Below are 19,099 nucleotides of genomic sequence, written 5' to 3' on the forward strand. Positions count from 1 at the left end.
TCAGCCCTGCCTGCTGGAAACATAACGCAAGGTACAAATGTGTTATTTCAGCTTTTGTTTTTAAGATTTATGTATTTATTTTTTGCGAGTACACTGTAGCTGTCTTGAGACACACCAGAAGAGGGCATCAGATCCCATTACAGATGGTTGTGAGCCACCATGTGGTTGCTGGGAATTGAACTCAGGATCTCTGGATGAGCAGTCAGTGCTCTTAACCGCTGAGCCATCTCTCCAGCCCATTATTTCAGTTTTTCAATACCAGTTTTTGATTAAGGTTAAAAGAAGATAAAGTTGGGCTGGAGGTCCTGAGTTCAATTCCTAGCAACCACATGGTGGCTTATAACCTTCTAAAATGAGATCTGGTGCCCTCTGCTGGTGTGCAGGCATGCATGCAGGCAGAGCACTGTACACAATAAATAAATAAACAAACAAACAAATCTTTTAAAAAAGAGTTAAAAATAATTGTAATACACTTAACTGAACATTTATAAATCGACATCTTGTACTGGAGAGATGAAGTGGTTACGAGCACTTGCTGTTCTTCCAGAGAACCCAGATTACGTTCCCAGCACCCACATGCAGCTCACAACCATACAGAACCACAGTCCTAGGGGATCCATTGCCCACTTCTAGCCTCCATGGGCGCCAGACACAGACAAAAGCACAGTCAAAACACCCATACACATAACATAAAAATAAGTAAAATCTTTAATATTGACATTTCACATAGCACTCATTGAACTTAATATTATTGGTATCTGCCATTCTTTTTTGTACTGTTTTCGAAATCCAGTGTACATGGATAGTCTGAGGCTCACACAGAGTTGCAGGGCTCTGCCATGTGCATTTCAGTTTTCTCTATACTTTGCTCCAAAGACTCTATCTTTGACAAAGAAAGCGCAGTGACCTCAGACAGTAAAAACGCATCTGAAGAGCTCCTGTGAGCCCGATGGAGAGGAGCGTTGTCTAGTTTCATGGTACTCAGCCAAAAGATGCTCAGACCAGGCCTAGCTGGGGGCAGGAGATGGGGGTGAAGTTGTAGGATCCTGAGAACACCAGACACTGGAGAACAACATGAAGGCCACTAAGCCTTAGTACCCTTTGTTTCCTCTGCCCATTCCCAATCTCTGTCCACCAACCCAGGCGGCTGAACTGTCCATCAAGTTCCTGCCTCCCCAGCGAAGTCTGGAAGTGGTTCGGGTTGTAGGTCCCCAGCTGATTGGAATTGGAAAGCACAGTGCTGTAAGTGGGGCTGACTGGATCCCACAGGCATGGCTGGGACGGGATGGGGTCCCGTGGAGGTGTGGCAGTGTTCTGGGAAGAGAGAGGGCAGGAGTTCACCAAGTTGGGGGGAAACCATTGCATTGGATGGAGAGATAGTTTTCACTCTGATATCCCACTGTGCAGTCTGCAGAACTCTATCTGAACCTGGACCTTGTCAAAGAAGCAATTGATGCCTTCATTGAGGGTGAAGAGTGGAACAAGGCCAAGCGCGTGGCCAAAGAGCTAGATCCCCGGTAACCACCAGGAGCTTCGGCTTTTCAGTTCCTTTTGTAAACACCAGGGTTGTGGGGAGGGGCTCTAATGGGGAGGGTGCGGTGTCCCAGGACTGTGAAGTTAGCAATCTCTGTGTATCTTCCCAGGTATGAAGACTATGTGGATCAGCATTATAAGGAGTTCCTCAAGAACCAGGGTAAAGTGGATTCGGTAAGGCTCTCAAATTAGGAGGCAGAATGCAGGAAGTCTAATGAGGAGGCTGAGCTCCTGCCTAGCATATGTAAGGCACTGGGTTCGGTCCCCAGCAACACAGAAACAAGAAGAGTAAGGCCAAATTCCTGAAGAGGTTCCAGAGATCTCCCTGACCCTCAGTCCACTGTTTGATTGCTCCACAGCTGGTGGGTGTGGACGTAGTAGCTGCCTTGGACCTGTATGTGGAGCAGGGCCAGTGGGATAAGTGCATTGAAACGGCTACCAAACAGGTACTGCGTCCCCCTCCATCCCCTCTTGATTCCCTCCCTGCTTCTGAGCATCCATCTCTTAACTCCACCGTGGCCAGTCTGTAGAGGCCCCCAGTGAACATCAGTCTTCGGTACTCTGAGCCTGTTCAGAATTGTACATGCCCTTTACTCCCTAAGCAAAACCCAGCTCTCTTGTCACTGCCAGTTCTTACTGGTCTGAGCCTTGTCCATGCTCCCCACCCCAAACAGAACTACAAGATTCTGCACAAGTATGTGGCTCTGTATGCGACTCATCTGATCCGAGAAGGTGGCTATGCCCAGGCCCTGGCCCTCTACGTGCAACATGGAGCCCCTGCTAACCCCCAGGTACAGCTTCCTTGGAATGTTTCCACTAAGGAGTGCAGTCCGCAGCCCCTAAAAGCAGCCACCCTTTTAGTCATCTCTAAGGATCCTGTCCTTAGGGAGCACCAAGCCCAGAATCCTATCCCGAGACACACAGACTCCTTGGAGGATTTACCCTTTGAAGAAGTAATCAAACAGCCATCCGTGCTCTTATTAAAAGCACAGACTTGTCTGTCCAAGAGGAAATGTGGACTCTTATAGAGAATCAGGGTTCTCTAGACTATCAGCCTGTTAACATGGTGGCTGTTCTCACATTTACATATCCGCTCACACTGACTTTGTTTTTTGTTGTAAGTTTTGTCTGTATGTTTTCTAAGTCAGATCTCATGTAGGCCAGGCTAGCCTGAAACTCACTGTGGAGCCTAGGATAACCTTAAATCCTGGTCTTCCTGCCAAAATACTTTTTTTTTCTTCAGACACACCAGAAGAGGGCATCAGATCCCATTATAGATGGTTGTGAGCCACCATGTGGTTGCTGGGAATTGAACTCAGGACCTCTGGAAGAGCAGCCAGTGCTTTTAACCACTGAGCCATCCCTCCAGCCCTAAAATACTTATCTTAACACCTCTGCCTTCTCCATCAGTCTAAGCTTAGCTCTTAGACAGACAGCTCACTCAGGTCCTCTTCCCCCTCAACCTCTAGAATTTCAACATCTACAAAAGGATCTTCACTGACATGGTTAGCTCTCCTGGGACCAACAATGCTGAGGCCTACCATAGCTGGGCTGACCTTCGGGATGTCCTCTTCAACCTGGTAAGGAGGGAGGGTCAGTGATGAAATAGCAGGTTCCTTCTCCTGTTCCTGTCCTGGTCTCGGTCCAAATGGCCAGCAGTAACCCCTGTACTACCCTCCAGGCTTTCCTCCCACCCCAGAGCCGAGCTCTGATCTCTCACCCTCGCTCCCTTTTCTAGTGTGAAAACCTGGTGAAGTCCAGCGAGGCAAACTCGGCAGCTCATGAGGAGTTTGAGATGATGCTGCTGATCGCTCATTACTATGCGACACGATCCGCAGCGCAGAGCATCAAACAGCTGGTGAGATGCAGCCCTGTCACGAGGACACGCTCAAAGCTACGAAACCAAACAAGTCCCAGTCCTGGATCTTCCAGCTTCGGCCCTTACACTGCCATGTTTCCCTCTGCTTCTCAGTCTAGTCAGTCTGTAACACTCGCTGAGTCTCTTCACATACTGCTCTGACGTGGGGCTCTGTGCCCACAGCCCTACCACCCTCAATACACTGACTCATTCAGATATCATGATAGTTCTTCTGTACCTCCTTTAAGTACACAGACTTTTGACTTATCTGATTGTAACTGTGTATACATTTCCTGTACTTGGTCAAATTCTACAAGTAGAAGGAACATAATCTGGGTCGTTACATTGTGCTGATGAAAGGAACCAAGACTGGAATAGCCTGATGTCTAGAGTGGTTCAGAACCAGTTTTCTAGCACCATGCTACCCTAGTTACAGGCTCAGTCCCCATCGGACCAGGATCATAAACTTGGCCTTTAATCCACAGGAAACCGTAGCTGCTAGACTTTCCGTTTCGCTCTTGCGCCACACCCAGTTACTACCTGCGGACAAGGCCTTTTATGAAGCAGGCACTGCTGCCAAGGTGAGCTGGGACAAGGGGAGGGCGGGGCTGAAGGAACAAGGAAATCTAAAGTGGGAAGATGGAGAGACTCCCTTGAGCAAAGCTGAGTCTGGAGCTGATGTCAAGGTGGACAGAGTCTCTGTCTCTTCCTGGAGTGTCCTAACACACAGAGTGGTACTCAGGCTCACAGCCATTTGCAACTTTTCTGTTACAGGAAGTTGGCTGGGAGAACATGGCCTTCATTTTCCTCAACCGATTTTTGGATCTGACTGATGTAAGTAGGGAAACTGTCCAGGGATTGGGAGGCTTTGCTTGTCACAGGCTGTACCTATCTCATGGTTGATTGCTCTGCCCACAGGCCATCGAAGAAGGGACCCTGGATGCCCTGGACCACTCTGATTTTCAGGACACAGACATTCCCTTTGAGGTGCCACTCCCTGCCAAGCAGCATGTCCCGGTAAGGGAGCAGGACTGGAAAAGGGAAAGGTGTCACCCAGGGGGTTGGCACTGAGAAGGGAGGATGGCTCTGGGTTGCTGTCCTTCAGTGACATCAGTCCTCACTACTACTCAGGGAAAGCAAAGGCAGTAACTGTGTCCCTCAGACCTCAGAGGAACTGTTTATAGCAGATGTGGGGCCAAGGGCCTAGGGAGACTCTGTGCTCACCCCATATGAAGCTAGTGTACCTCTCTTCCCCAGGAGGCCCAGAGAGAAGAGGTTCGAGACTGGGTGCTCACAGTCTCGATGGACCAGAGGCTGGAGCAGGTTCTGCCCCGAGATGAGCGTGGTGTCTACGAGGCTTCCCTAGTGGCAGCGAGCACTGGAGTCCGGGCCCTGCCCTGTCTCATTACAGGTACAGAGCCCCACATCGCCCCATAATGCCACAGGGAAAAGCAGTAGCATCAAAACTTCATTCCAGTGCCAGAGCCACCCTTCCCACCCCAGGTGCCTGGTGCCTTCCCATTGTTTGCCAATGCCGTCTTTCACCTTCTGCCACAGGTTACCCCATTCTGAGGAACAAAATTGAATTTAAGCGGCCTGGGAAGGCTGCTAACAAAGACAACTGGAACAAGTTTCTTATGGCCATCAAGGTTAGAGGAGGAATCTTAAAGGCCAAGGAAATGGGGGGTGGGGGTCACAAATAGGATTCTCAAAAACCTGCTCCTCGTGACAGCCAGGAGCTAATGGTTCCTCTCCTGTTCTCTCTCCACTTTGCTCACAGACCTCCCACAGTCCAGTGTGCCAGGATGTGCTCAAATTCATCAGCCAGTGGTGTGGTGGGCTCCCCAGCACCAGCTTTTCCTTTCAGTGACTGGTGCAACTGAGAAGTTTAGATCTGTTCCTCATTAAAGTTCTGTGAGTAGTGGAGACTGCTGCATTTTGCTCAACATCTCGTCACCACAGTACCTTGCCCTTTACTCTAGAAGTAACTGAAATCAGGCCGAAGACAAAAACCAAGTTCTTTTATTACAATTATTTATAGCGCCCTAGGGTTGGGGCCCCATGGCGTGCGTAGTAGAAAACACCTGTGGTATGCGCCTCAGCCGAGCACCTCCTGACAGAAAAAAAAGCCAACCTGAGTCAGAGAGCAAAAAAGGCTAGCCCCAGTCCCCAGGAATGCATCCCACCCCAGGGCCCTCACCTGTCCTAAACCCAGGTTTTCTGTAAGGCCTGGAAATCCTGGTGGTGGTGGAGCAGCTGTATATTCTCCTGCCTTTTACACTCAAGAGGTTCAAGCTCTGTCAGTTCCTCCAGCTGCAGGAGAGGAGGGAATTCAGTAATTGGGCCTTAAATGACACACCAGCTCCTTTACAACACAACCAGGGTATGGAATGAGCCCTTCCTGTCCCTCTTCCTTACCTGTCCCTGCAACCCTTCCTTCCTGAAGGGCCCAATTCCCCGTAGCGTGAGTGCAGCCACACAACAGTAACCAGAGAGAACAGCTTCAGCTGCAGACATGAACAGAGAAGGGATCCAGAGAGCCAAGGCTGTATCCTAAAACCCAAAGTAACAAAAGGACTAGACCTTGGACGGAGGCAGGAGCAGCACACAGGGCAGAGGTGAGGGCCAGAGTTTCTCAAACAGCAAGAATAAGCTCACATAAATTCTTGTGGGATCAAAGGGGCAGTCAGTGTGTCCAGGCCCCTGGTCCAGTGGTATGGAATGATCCATCAGTCCTGGATGGCAGTCAGCAATAAGACGGCGGCCACCATTGGCAATAGTGAGCGACACAGCCAGGAGGAGGCCCATGGAGCAGGCAGCAGACAAGAGCAGGTTCACCAAGGCCAGCGTCAGCAGGGCCCAGTGCTAGTGGGGTAGAAGACCTGGGTAAACAGTCTGTTTAAGTTTCCCCGTGATACTTCAGTTTCTCTATTTGAGGCTCCTGCCCATTGGGAGTTTGCTGAGACACCTCCTCTACCCCTCTCACCAGTCGTGGGAGAAGAAGGTTCCTGGATGCCAAAAGGGCCACAAGTCCCACGGTAACGCTCTGCGGAAGCAACAAGCCTATGACTTACTGGCTCTCAGCGCCCAGCCCAACCCGCCATGCCTCTCCACCCTCTTGCGACGCTCACCAGTAGTCCCGAACCCACAGAAATGACATTGGCTGTGGTGTACTCAGGAGTGACCGCGCCACGGGGGTTGGCCACGTGCCGCAGGACAGTACCATGCAGCACAGCTCCCACTAGGAGATTCACGTGGCCCACCAGGATCAGCGCAAGTCCCACGCGCATCAGCCGCCGGGGCCCTCGGGCGGCATCTGCAAAGTAGGGGGAGGGGCAGGTATTAGCCGTGTAGGGCGGGGCCACAGGCCCAGCTTCGGCCTGTGGGACCACAGGTGCGGATGAAAGCCGTACAACTTACCGAAGGCGCAGACGCGGCAGCACCTCATCGTGGCCGCTCTGCCCCCTCCGCCAGGCTGCTCTACCGGGAACTGGCTTCGCCCGGACCCGACCCGATCCGATCCGACCCGACCCGACCCGACCCGAAGGCCGGCTTCCGCGCTGCCGTAGGCAGCTCTACCTGGGCCCGCCCCACCCCCGCCCTAAGGCCCGGCCTCCAAAGGGCCGCCCTACCTGGGCCCGCCCCGCCCCGCCCCAGGCGGCTGCGCCACCCACTGAGCCGCAAGCACAACACAAGATGCTTTAGCAAAAAGTAGACTTTATTACAGCAGCAACTGAGGCGATTCGAATGGCCCCCCGGGGCCACCCCTGCAGCACCACCTTTCTCTCCCGCCCATGCGCCCCAGCGGGATTGTAGAACTCTGCTCCCCCAGTGCCCGTGGGCCTCCTGTCCACACAGGCAGGGCAGGAGCCAGCAGGTCAGCTACTAGCCCCCAGCTAGAAGGTGGCTGCTGAGAAGGCCCAGGCCCACGTCTGTGCAAAACAAGTAAACAAAGTGCAGAGGGGAGGAAGAGAGGGGAAGAGGCAGGATGATACTCAACCAGGGAGCCCCTAAAGCCCTCCTGAATAATACGGGGAGAAGGGGCTTCTCAGGGTAATACTGACTGGGGAGAGGGGGCAGGAGGACTGCAGCATGCCCAGGGACAGCCACAGCTTGGCTAGGGGCCTGGCTCAAGTGAGCTCTATGAGGAGACGGTGACGGCGGCTGAGTTGAGTGTGCTGTTCCTGGCAAAGTTGAACTTGTTGAGCGTCTCCTCCAGCAGAGAAGTCAGGCGGCTCTGATCAGCCTGGGGAAGAAGCTCGGTGAGGCAGGGCTGAGAGAAGGCAGGAAGGCACCCAGACAACACAAGGCAGGAACCTCACCTCACTAATGAAGCCCAGCTGCACCAGCTCAGCTGCCAAGTCGGGGATGTTCTCATCTGACAGAAAAACGGGGGAGGTGCTTGAGTAGAGTCTGGGAGGATCAGAAGCCCGGTGAATCCTAATCCCTGTCCCTGTCCCGTCCCCTCAAAGGATAAGGCTCACAGATCCTCCCTCCTCCAAAAGAAAGGAGACCCTTACTTGGCATCAGGTCACAGCTCAGGTGCCGATTCAGTTTGTCCTCCAGCTTCAGCAGAAGTGTTAGCTAGAAAAAGGACAATGAGAATGAGGCTGCTCCTCCCCAGCAGGCCGAACCCCCCTCCCCGTGCAGCCCCGGGCCTGAGCTTACATGGTGTTTGACTCCCTCCTCCACCGACTCAATGTTGCACTGCATGAGCACCACCTGGGCCAGGACAGACATGGAGGATGTCCTTAGAGACTGCTCAGTAACACACTGAGACTTTCCACAGCCCAGCCCACAGAAGAACGGGGTGGCCAGTAGGCAGAGATGCATTCCACATAGACAGTGCCTTAGCTAAGATGTCTCTATCCCATAGCCAAAAATACAATCACACCAGAGTCCCCACCTTGCGTGTCTCCACTTCAGCTGGCTCAGGAGTTGGAGTCTTGACCGAGGGGGGCACAACGGGTGATGTCACTTCCTCCTGCTGTGGCTGCTGGGGACGAGGCAGCCCAAAGGCTGTCAGAGGGTAGATCCCATTCCTGGTGGGAGATGACATAAGTCACACGGACTCTGTGAAAGCCTCAAAACACCTGCCCCTACTTCCTCCCAGAAGCCCACCCTCTCTCTCTCACCTGACATCTTCAAGGAATTTGTCTAATTCCAGGGCTGGTGACTGAGAGTACCTGGAAGAAAAAGGAAACAGCATGAAAATCACTCCACAGAGCCTAAGGTGGTAGTGACCAACCATCCCTTTCAGACCCTCTCAGTGGTTACTCACAGAGTCTGAACTGGCTCCCGGCCTGGCCCTGCAGGGATTTCAGCTAGTACAGCACTGGTATCCATGTTCTTGGTGATCTCCTCTAGAGCATTCTCTGGGATCATATCTGGTGGGTATAATGGGGTGGAATACTGTGTGAAGACAGTCTTGTTTCACACTAGGCAGAGAGGATAGGGGTAAAGAATCCCTCTGGTAACAGAAAACTAAGGACGCCATGCCAGTGATGGATGGAAGCCCCGAGTTGGAAGACTCTTAGTAATCTTTGTATAACATGGACTCAGCCCAGGACCAATCCTAACAGGCTCTAGGGCACTCACGTTGGTGTCCCACAATACAGTGAGCAGCAAGAAGTTTGAGTGAGGGCACTTCAAACAGTGCTGGGTGGAACAGAAGTTCTCTGGCTGTGGGTCTCCGAGCAGGCTCAGACTGCAGGCACTTTTGAATAAACTCCTGTAAGAGAACAAGAAACTAAACAGGCATCTGGCAAGACTCACATCCATGTAACTTTCATTAGACTTAGCAAAATGTTTCCTACGAGCTTGGAATTCAAAACTTATTGGGAAAATATTGATATATTTCCTGAAAGGGCTTTATACCTATATGGTAATATATAAACTTATCTTTCTAAGTCTTTCTGGTTTTTCTTTCTGGACATTTGTTTTTCCACGACATGGTCTCATTACATGACTTAAGCTGGCCTGGAATTCACTGTATAGCCCAGGGTGTCTCTGAACTCACAATCCTCCTGCCTCAGCCTCAGAAGTGTTAAGATTATAGGCATGGGCCACTGTGCCTGGCTTTGGTCTTACTTTTTGTTTTTGGAGACAAGGTCTGTCTATATATCCCTAGTTGCCCTGGCCCTCACACTGTAGATGAGGCTGGCCTTGAACTCACAGAGATTTGCCTTCCAAGTGCCAGGGTTTAAGAGGTACACCATTACTGCCCAGCATTTTTTTTTTTCGGAGCTGGGAACCGAACCCAGGGCCTTGCGCTTGCTAGGCAAGCGCTCTACTACTGAGCTAAATCCCCAACCCCCGAAACAGTATTTCTTTTATTGTTTTTGTTTTTATTAACTCATTCATGGCCAACTTTTCTTGGATCTTTTCCAAATTTGGTTTTTCCCTTCCCTGACTTAGCAAACCATTATGGTCAGTGATATTCACCATCTTCTTTTGTCTCCCAAGCCTATTATCACAACTTCCTTTATCTACAACTCCTGATTGCCCACTTTCTCTCTAACCATTCATTCTGCCTCTGGTCAAATCCCATGCCAACATGCTTTCTTATTTCAGTTTTTTTTTTTTTCCCTCCTGGAGCTGGGGACTGAACCCAGGGCCTTGCGCTTCCTAGGCAAGCGCTCTACCACTGAGCTAAATCCCCAACCCCCCTTATTTCAGTTTTAAAGTCGACAAAGTCTTTCACTTAATAATCCCACCCTAAAGTGAACTAGAACCTGAATTCGATCTTAACTCTTCCATTAGTCCTCTATTTCTTGCTCATCACTAGTCTCTGATTAACATTAACTGTTCCCTTCCTTGTTTTCTTTTTGAGGCAGGGTTTAATGTAGCCCAGGCTAGCCTCGAATCGTCTATGTAGGAGAGGATGACCTTGAACTCCTGATCCTTCCATCTCTACCTCCCAAGTGCAGGGCTTACAGATGTACTGCCTCCATGCCTGACCTGAGTTATTGTTCTTGTTCAGACTGTCCTGTCTCACCACAGTTAAGCTTCATACTGATTCATAATTCTTTCACCCTTTAAATCTTAACTCATTAAATATAAAATCCCAAATGACTAATTTGATATTTAATGCCAAGATATTACATAAGAGCAACTGCCTAAGGTAACCACCCAATCAGCTCACCTCTATGTAGAGACACTAACCTAGCAAACAACTTTTAACCTCTATACACCTATCTGAACCCTTAGCCCCCGTGCCTAGAATCAAAAATTTCTCACAGGTAGTAGGTTAGTCTTTTCTACTTTGATTCTCTTCTTTTGCTCTTAGAACATCTGGGGCCCCTTGGGAGGTACAATAAACCTGAAAGTCAGTTAAGGAGGGAAGCTGGTCCTGCTGAGTCTCACCCTCTGTAACGAGTCTTCTAGTAGCTGGATGGCACTGCTGATGGCTTCCTGTGGCACATATGAGGACTCGCCATTGCCCTGAATCTCCAGCACTGCCATCTGTGGTGAGGAAAGACCCAAAGGGACAACTGAGATCTAAGACACAAACTCACACACCCAGTGACCCCACAATCCCTCCCTAAGACAAGCATTTCCCTTTCCATGTTCTGATGCATGTCCTCCTCACCTCCAGTGCACACATGCCGAAAGAGTAGATGTCCACTGCTGTTGTAACGTTTGTGACTTCTAGAGAAAACAGATGCTTATTAGGGGAGAGAATGGATTGGGGGTAACAAGTGGCAGGCATACTTAAAAAAAAAAAATAATAATACAATGTATGCAAGTACAAAAAGCTGACCTTTTTGTTGAATTGTCCCTGTATCTCACATAGGTTATAAAGTATAAAACAAAGATGTGGGGTAGCTATGTCAGGGGCTGACCTTTCAGGAAGGGAGTAGGTGAAGGGGCACAATCTGTCTGAGGGACTTTTTTTTTAAAGCTGAGTCTAAGAATGGGGCAGAGAGACAAGGCTACCTCACCTCCGTACTCTGGTGCAAAAAAGTGTAGGTTCTTCTGTTCTTCCCGGCAAGTCTTCACATGATTGTTGATAGTGTCAGGAGCCACTAGGAGTAGGGAGACACCCACAATCTGACCACCACCACCACCAAAGCATGATCTTACTCTAGAGAGTCTCCAAAAGTCATTTTTCTCCTGAAGCCTCCTTTCTAATACTCAACAGACACGAACTATCACTTTCCCAATCCTGAGCTATAGACTACATATAAGCACCATCTAGATCCCTTTTTATTTCTCATCTAAGATCCCTTAACTCAGAACAACAAAGTCAATGCACTTTACAGACACTGTGGGCTTTTGGCTCATCAGGTAACACAGTCAAAGGAAAACCTTTCATCTGTGACTTGATCATCTTTTCAAAGTCCCAGATCTATGAAATCCACAGCCCCACAAAAATGCTAGTTTTAATTCATTCATCCACCCTGCAATTAACATAAAAATACAGGCAGCCCTTCCTACTATGAGACCTCATGAACCTGGATAAGAAAGGCAAAGCAGCAGTAACATAGATTCAAGGAGCTAGCCTCTTCCTTACCCATCTGTGATGACTGAAACTTAAAACAAAAAAACTAAACCCAAAACCTCAAAAGTGAACCAATACCCTAAAATCAGTTTCACTTTTTAATCTACCAAAATGTTTTAGACCCTCTTCTGAAACCTTATTCCTCAACAACACCTACCGCACGACTGAACGAGGAACCAGGGCCAGGCCCAAGCTGGACTCACTCTGATATAACAATGACTACAGATCACAGAGAATCTGGGAGCACAGTATGATTTAGGAGCCAGCCTGATGATGAAGGGGTATGACTCTTAAGAGGAAGTGTCCAGCCAGGCAGATCCACAGGAAACAAGCAGGTTACAAAGGGGCAAGCAGGTGGAGGGCTGGCAGGGCAAAAGCTAAGCAGGCATAATTAGGCACGGGAAGCAGGGAACAGGCCTTTCTCCCACGACTGCATGCACTGGGCAGCCGCAGAGGGAGCAAAGGGAGCACAAACAGAGCCCCAAATGGGGCAGAGGGAGCTCTCACCATTAGCAAAAATCCTATGAAAGACTGTTGGGAACAGAGCAGCCCGTAAGCGGGAGGGAGGAAAACAGAGAAAAGTTGTGAGCGATGGAGCAGCCAAGCCCCAGACAAATGGTAACCACACAGACACGGCACACAGAAATGTCACTGCACACAAATACACAGCAAATGAAAACACTCACAGCAGGTATAGTCTGGAACCTCCTTGGTAGGGTTTGGCCCCAAGGGCTAGAGTCAGAACTCATATCCATCTCTTGCCCTTTCCCAGCCTCCTATCATCTGCTCTGCATCATTGCAAGGCTCTCGCCAAGAAGTTCAAGACTGTAGACCTAACCCATCCACTAATTGGTCTCTCCCTAGGAATCACCTCTACTAAAAGTCTATCTATTTTCACCAGATCATACCTCAAAATTTGCTGTTCTCCCATGCCTTTTACCTTACCCCCATGGTTCCCAAATTCCCGAGGCTCCCCTGCCCAGAATCTCTCCCTCCCCTCACCAGAGCCAATCTTGATGAGTCCGTTGTGCTGGATGAAGATGGTGTCACAGGTCAGGTTCCCATGGATGATGGGAGGGTCACAGGAGTGCAGGTAGCTGTGGGGGCACTGGGCTGTTAGAGGGGCCACTAGGAAATTAAGGGCAGGGGGAACCCAAGGGTTAAGAGGAGTAAGGGTCAGCTGTCCTCCTCATCATGATAATCCCTATACTCTGAATCTCTATTACACCAGGTATGTTACATAGGATAAGCACTAGGAAAAAAGGTTGGGACACTGATGGTTTAGGTCATCAGGAGGACCCCACAAGGGGGCCTAATCTTGTCAGCACATGACTCAAAGAAATTGGGGAGAGGCAGAATAGAAAAGCAAAGCAGTGCCTTGTAATGTGTGTAAGGAACTAAATCAGGAGAAATTGGGGAAAGAACTAACCAGATATTACCTACCTTAGGGCAGAGAGGATCTGTGTACACCAGCGTTTCCAAGCCTGGAAAAGTTTTGTCCCAGAATCAGAAGTAATAATTTCTCCCCCCCACTCTCTCTTTCCTCTTTTTTCTCCCTTCCCTCCCCACCCTTCTTCTCCATGGTTTCACTATATATATTCACTTAGGTGTCCTGAAACTGTGTAGGCCACACTGGCTTCAAACTCTCTGCCTCCTGGAACAAAGGCATGCAACAAACACACCACAACGAGTGTGTTTCCTCTCAGCCTCCCACTAGTCCTTGCCAGCCCTCCCTAATTGGCTTCACAATCTCCACCACCTTTTTAAACCCTATGTCTAGCTTCTCTTCATACCTTTTCATTCATAGTCTTGTGGTTCTTTTTGGTCTTCTTCAGAAACTGCTTTAGACTCCCAGAGGACATGTATTCTGTGATGAAAATCACCTAGGGAAGCAAAGCACTTACTATTAAGGCTTAATACTAGAAAATATCTCTAACCTGGTAACGTTTACACAAGATACATACTAAATTGTGGGGATTTTTTTCAGCTTTCCTTTCCTTTAGTATCACTCTCTTAGGCTTAACAGCACAATGAGAAGAATGCCCTCTTCCTTCTCCCCATCTTTAACTGGGAAACCCTACTCTCTTGCCACAGCAGCAGATTTTAGTTCTGGTCTCAAAATTACCTAGTTTCAACCTGTGAATGTAGTGAAATGGACAATAAAGGCACCTGCTCTCTGGCAAGTTCAGGAAATATTTCTTACCCTGGCCTTGTTTTCTTTAACATCAGCCCAATACTTGTGAAACTTCACAATGTTAAGATGTTCCAGCTGAATCAGATTATCAAACACTGCACGGACCTTTTCCTGGAGCAAGGGAGACAGAGGGACAACAGAGCTCACCAATCACTGTAATTGGAAAATCCATTCCCTATCCATCCCCACAGACGATCTAACCATGAAACCTTTCCTCAGTCACAGGCCCATCACCTACCTCCTGCAGTTTGTAGTTCTTGCGTTCAGAGAACTGTACCTCATTCCATACAACCTCCACACCTTCCTCTGTGTCCATGGCCAGGTATGCACTGTCAATTCCTGGCACATTACGTTGATTCACCTGAGAAGCAATCCAAGTGGAATTAAGGCACTTTAAGAAGCTGCCATTTTAGGGTTCCATATGACCATCTTCCAGCCCTGCCCTACTGACATCCATCCGCTCTGCTCTTCTGGACAGCTACTCTAGTTCTCACTGTTTACAATGTACTCTCCCAGGACTCCAGCACCGACCGCCATCTCACCTCTTCTCGCCTCTTCTGCCAGCGCCCACATGGTGACTCCTCCAAGATCTCAGACTCATCTTCACTTTCTTCTTCTTCCTCCGGAGAAGCAGCTGAAGTTGTAGAGGTCACAGGAGGTGATACAGAAGTCAGGCCAGGAGCTGAAGATGAGGATTCTACCTTTGGGTCTGAGCCACTGCTGACTACTGTTTGGGACTCCCCTTCCGACATGCTGGAATGAACACTCAGCCTGCATTTGTTGGGCAGAGTCAGAAGACAAAGGTCAAAAACAGACGTATAAAACTTTAATAGTCTTAACTTCATCTTCAGCCTCAAAAAATACATCTCCCTTGTTTCCTTTAAATCTAAAATCAGATCTCCTCCTACCTAAATACTGAAATGTGAATGACTCTCTGGCTTCTAGAAGAGGAGTTAACTGAAGATCACCCGAAGTGCTGCACATGAGATGAATGACAATATAGTCCACTTTAGTCAAACCCAAATATACGGTAAAATCTGGTACCCCACTCCTGCTCAGCAAATAGTGTTGCAATTAATATATTTCCCATTGGCTCTCCATGGGCCTCGATCTTCACTGTGCTTAAGAACTAGGGTGTACAGGCATTACTCAGAGCATACGACTCTAGAATGTTCCACTGAGACAGACAGCCCTATGGGCCTACATCTTCCTTAACCAACAGGCCAAAACTCCCAAGGGTGACTTATTCTACTAGAACCAACAGTGGCATTACCCACTTTTCCTATACATAGGTAGAAACTGCCTTTGGGCCAGGCGACTGGCAGGTATGACTTCCTTCTCTAATGACCTCACCTTCCTCATGATGTGTGAATGTGGCAAGTGGGTACTGTTTAACAGCATTTCTTTTCATTTACTCACTTAAATGTTTAGTAACACTTGTAGGTTACTATAGGTCACAGAATGGGAGGGTGCTTGAGAGATCAGTGAATTAAAATAAATGAAATGCCTGCACTTAATTAAGCACAAATTCAGAAAGAAAATCAAAAGCCTTATGTTTCCAGCTTTCCTTTCATTTACATTGCTCAAAGGCTTTGACTTCCCCAATCTCTGAGGCACTAGATCTGATACCAGCTACTTCTTTCCAGAACAAATAATTCAAGCTATAGCTTTTATAAGCAAAGTGTTAAACAATAACATTTCTACAGGGGCAGAGTTGCTTTAAGAAAAACCTAAGTTTCTAATTAACCCATATAATAATAATAATAATAATAATAATAATAATAATAATAGGACAATCAAATGAATAGAGACTATTAAAAAAAAACCTGAAACCTATGTGTGATTAGCTCAAGGAAGCGCTGCCTAATAAAAAAATCAATACCCTGGAAAGTAAACTTGCACTCCAAAGTCAATTCAGAATATCTGAAACCTGCAATCAACACCAACATGGCCATACAACTCTCTGATGCCCCTTTCTACACATTTCTCTCCAGCCTATACTGTTTTACCTGAATCGGGAGATTTGTATTAACGTTCTAGTAAACTCAAAGAACACAGCACTACAGGAGGAAAAAAAATCTAGTAGGCTACTTCCCCACTTTAAATTTCTAAGGAAAGTCCTTGCCTACCCTAGAAAGTCTCCTCTGTATGCCAAAACAGCTATTATTTTCGTGCATGTCTTAATAAACCAATAAAAAAAGATGAGTTAAGGATCACTTTTTCCTCCTTCCCCTATCAAGGAGCTAAGAAAATAAAGTCTGTATCAAGGAGCTAAGAAAATAAAGTCTGTTTCAGCTACATTCACACGATGTGCCTCCAATCTGAACTGATAAGTGAAATTCTAGCAAGATACAACAGAAGATACTCTAGAATGTCAAAGCTGTAGCCTATGGAATCTAAAACTACTGGACCAAGTTCACAGACAGCCCCTTCACACTGCACTTGGGAGAGAGGATGAACTGTCACCAGCGACAAATGCCCAGAAGGTACATTTCCCTCCCCAATCATGTCCCAGGAGGTAAAATAAGAGCAGTGCCTAAAGATCTCCAAGCACTCCCGCAACAGATGCAGAAACTTGTGCAACACTGGGGGTTCTGCCTCAGAGCTGCTGGTAGTTTTAACAGGGATCACACATGGAAAAGCTCATTTACATTGGTGAGGGCAATCTCCTCGAAGCCTCTAGCTACCCTGAGGGTGCATAGTACATTCACTCCAGGGCATTGTCTGTCATCTCTCGCAAAGTTGTTCTCTCGGCTTCCATTATTAGTTGAAAGCCCTCTGCACGTCACCCCGCATAGCTCGCAGCCACAGGCCGCTCTGAGGAAACCCAGAGAGCCTCTGAGGTCAGCAGAACTGCTCGGTCGGAGAGAAAGCAAGCTCGGAGGCAGGAGGCCCTCAGCATGTCAACAGGTCGCCCGGCCAGTATTTGGAAGGAAGCGGTAGCGAGCAGACAGTGGCCGGCCAGGAGACTGAGCACCACAGCCACCTCATCAAAGGCCAGCCTAGCCGCGCCGTCAGGCCGCAGACCACGCCCCCGCGCTCGGCGCACCGCCCCGCGAGCAGGCCGGGCCCGGACGCCGCGCTTCCTTCCGCAGGTCCTCGGGCAGGGGCCCCCGCCCCGCCCCCGCCCCGCCCCCGCCCGCGCCGCCTGCCCCGCCTCTCGCGGCCAGAGTTCCAAGAGAACGCCGGGGCCCCCCGACCCGCGCCCGCAGAATTCCGGGCCGCCGCGGCCACGCCGGAGACACCAGGAGGGCGGGCGGCGCCCTGGGGCCAAGGTGGCCCCTCAGCTGCGACGGGCCGGGCTAGGTCGGGCCTGACTCCCGAGAGAGCAGGGCCGCCGGACAGCACCCGCCGGCCGCGGCCCGCCGGCCCGCGGCACCCGGTGATCCTGCCGCCCTTCCGCGAGCCCCTCCCTCCAGGGCCTCTTTCTCCGGAGCTCACCTCCCGACTCCGCGCCCGCAGCCTGCGCTTCAGCTCCAGCTCGGGTTCCGGGGCCTCGGATCGCAGCGACTCCCTCACAGCTGCGCTCCGCAGCGCAACCGAACTGCGGGCCCCGCCCTCGCGGCGTCCGGACCAACAGTGGGCGGTGCCGCACCGCCGCCAGGTTTCCATTGGACAGGGCAGCGGGGGGCGGTTCCCACAGACAGGCGCTCTCAGGGCAGTCTCCTGCCGCGTCTCCTCCCTTGCAGGGCTCTGGCGGACAGCTTGCCAGCGTTGTCTTCATGTCTCTCTGTCCATCCTCCGCCCAGTCGAGGTGCTCCCAAGTAATTCTGCCGGACGAAAGGAAGGCCTCTCTCTCCTTGAAAGCGCCATGACAGTCATAATCCTCCGAAAAGACAAAAGGAACGGAAGACGCAGCCTCAATCCGAGGGATGAACCCACCCACATTCCCCATTTGGGAAAGAGACAGTTCATGGGTCATCAAATTTTCAGAAAGCTTTTCTTTTTTTAATCGCTTAACATGAAACCTAATAGTTGCTGATTTGCATAACATTATTTACCTAAACATATAACCAGATTCGACCCTCATAAGGGAGAACTCATTGAAATTAATCAATGATAGTTGTCAAATGCGAAAATGAAACAAAAAAAAGTTACTCAAATTTAAATTGGCATGAGCCCAAAATAGAATCCGAAGTAAGAAGATCCATCAAAACTGTCCTTGTGGGGCTGGGGATTTAGCTCAGTGGTAGAGCGCTTACCTAGGAAGCGCAAGGCCCTGGGTTCGGTCCCCAGTTCCGAAAAAAAGAACCAAAAAAAAAAAAAAAACTGTCCTTGAAAAAGTATTTGGAAAGAATTTACATTGGTTGTGAGTTATAATTACAATAGATTTTGGGTTAAGCCATTGATCTTGGAAAGTTAAAGGCAAAATCTAAGGGATGAAAATTCATGCTGCCATTATCTATGTATTATCAAGGAAGAAGGATGAATCATCTGAATCTGAGTGCCACAATCAACAACGTTACTGTCCTGAAAGGGGACTAATTAGTCCTAGTTCACCGGTTCAGATGGAAATCCTGTAGAGACTCATTTTTTTCTATCTTCACTTTTAAAATGCTTGCTTTAAAAAACAAAATTTCAACAAGCATGCCAGACAGATCTCTGTGAATTCGAGGCCAACCAGGGAGGGCTACATAGTGGAACCCTGTCTCAAAAACAAAAGCCAACCTTTTTTGTTCACCCAGCATAGTGTCGAATACGGTAATCCTATCACTCCGAAGGCTAATGCCATGAGTTCATGATCAGCACAAGCAATAGCGCAACTGTACAAAGACAAAATAGAATTCTGCTGTTGGATTAAGAGATGCACTTACCTATAATGTATAGCACGACATTTCAAAGTTTGTTCTAGTCTTAAATGATGCTCTTCCTCTCCAGATTAATCTTTCGGCCTCCTGGGCACCAAAGCAATAAAAACTCTTGAACCACAGCAAGCATTCAGTACATATCTGTTCATGCTACTTTAGTTCCCATTAGTTTCTGTCAGCACTACCAACCTTTACATTTCAGC

The 19,099-nt window shown here is 49.0% G+C and overlaps 3 protein-coding genes across 4 annotated transcripts in view; 1 reads left to right on the forward strand and 2 right to left on the reverse strand.

The window, feature by feature from the left end:
- Positions 1-5,317, forward strand: part of Ift172 (intraflagellar transport 172) — a 38,903-nt gene extending 33,586 nt beyond the window's left edge. Inside the window, exons 36-48 of the mRNA NM_001434132.1 lie at positions 1,144-1,242; positions 1,408-1,517; positions 1,644-1,707; positions 1,893-1,979; positions 2,208-2,324; positions 3,003-3,113; positions 3,272-3,391; positions 3,877-3,972; positions 4,166-4,225; positions 4,310-4,408; positions 4,649-4,802; positions 4,949-5,040; positions 5,172-5,317. Coding sequence (NP_001421061.1) covers positions 1,144-1,242; positions 1,408-1,517; positions 1,644-1,707; positions 1,893-1,979; positions 2,208-2,324; positions 3,003-3,113; positions 3,272-3,391; positions 3,877-3,972; positions 4,166-4,225; positions 4,310-4,408; positions 4,649-4,802; positions 4,949-5,040; positions 5,172-5,261 — 1,299 coding nt within the window. The 3' untranslated portion in view covers positions 5,262-5,317. The remainder of the gene's footprint in view (positions 1-1,143; positions 1,243-1,407; positions 1,518-1,643; positions 1,708-1,892; positions 1,980-2,207; positions 2,325-3,002; positions 3,114-3,271; positions 3,392-3,876; positions 3,973-4,165; positions 4,226-4,309; positions 4,409-4,648; positions 4,803-4,948; positions 5,041-5,171) is intronic.
- A 74-nt stretch (positions 5,318-5,391) lies between these two features.
- Krtcap3 (keratinocyte associated protein 3) lies at positions 5,392-6,961 on the reverse strand. The gene is made up of 7 exons (NM_001109674.1): positions 6,812-6,961; positions 6,523-6,707; positions 6,378-6,437; positions 6,050-6,256; positions 5,810-5,944; positions 5,592-5,704; positions 5,392-5,504 (listed from the first exon to the last, which is right to left on the reverse strand). Exons 1-6 carry the CDS (start codon positions 6,837-6,839, stop codon positions 5,597-5,599), a joined length of 723 nt encoding a protein of 240 aa, NP_001103144.1. The 5' UTR covers positions 6,840-6,961; the 3' UTR covers positions 5,392-5,504; positions 5,592-5,596.
- Positions 6,962-7,091: 130 nt separating this feature from the next.
- Nrbp1 (nuclear receptor binding protein 1) lies at positions 7,092-17,634 on the reverse strand. Of its 2 annotated transcripts, XM_087554550.1 has the most exons (19): positions 17,530-17,634; positions 14,631-14,859; positions 14,327-14,449; positions 14,098-14,199; positions 13,688-13,777; positions 13,338-13,378; positions 12,897-12,991; positions 12,402-12,425; positions 11,335-11,418; positions 10,983-11,041; positions 10,757-10,855; positions 8,990-9,122; positions 8,673-8,778; positions 8,527-8,577; positions 8,298-8,433; positions 8,060-8,113; positions 7,912-7,975; positions 7,714-7,769; positions 7,092-7,637 (listed from the first exon to the last, which is right to left on the reverse strand). In XM_087554550.1, the coding sequence occupies exons 2-19, from the start codon at positions 14,838-14,840 to the stop codon at positions 7,533-7,535; spliced, it is 1,632 nt and encodes a 543-aa protein (XP_087410676.1). In that variant the 5' UTR covers positions 14,841-14,859; positions 17,530-17,634; the 3' UTR covers positions 7,092-7,532. The 2 variants fall into 2 exon arrangements, with proteins under 2 accessions (XP_087410676.1, NP_001030169.1); NM_001034997.1 differs by lacking the exon at positions 12,402-12,425 and having other exon boundaries at positions 17,530-17,594.
- Positions 17,635-19,099: the final 1,465 nt, after the last annotated feature.

This window comes from Rattus norvegicus, chromosome 6 (assembly GCF_021556685.1).
Source record: "Rattus norvegicus strain SHRSP/BbbUtx chromosome 6, alternate assembly SHRSP_T2T, whole genome shotgun sequence".
Lineage (NCBI taxonomy): Eukaryota > Metazoa > Chordata > Mammalia > Rodentia > Muridae > Rattus > Rattus norvegicus.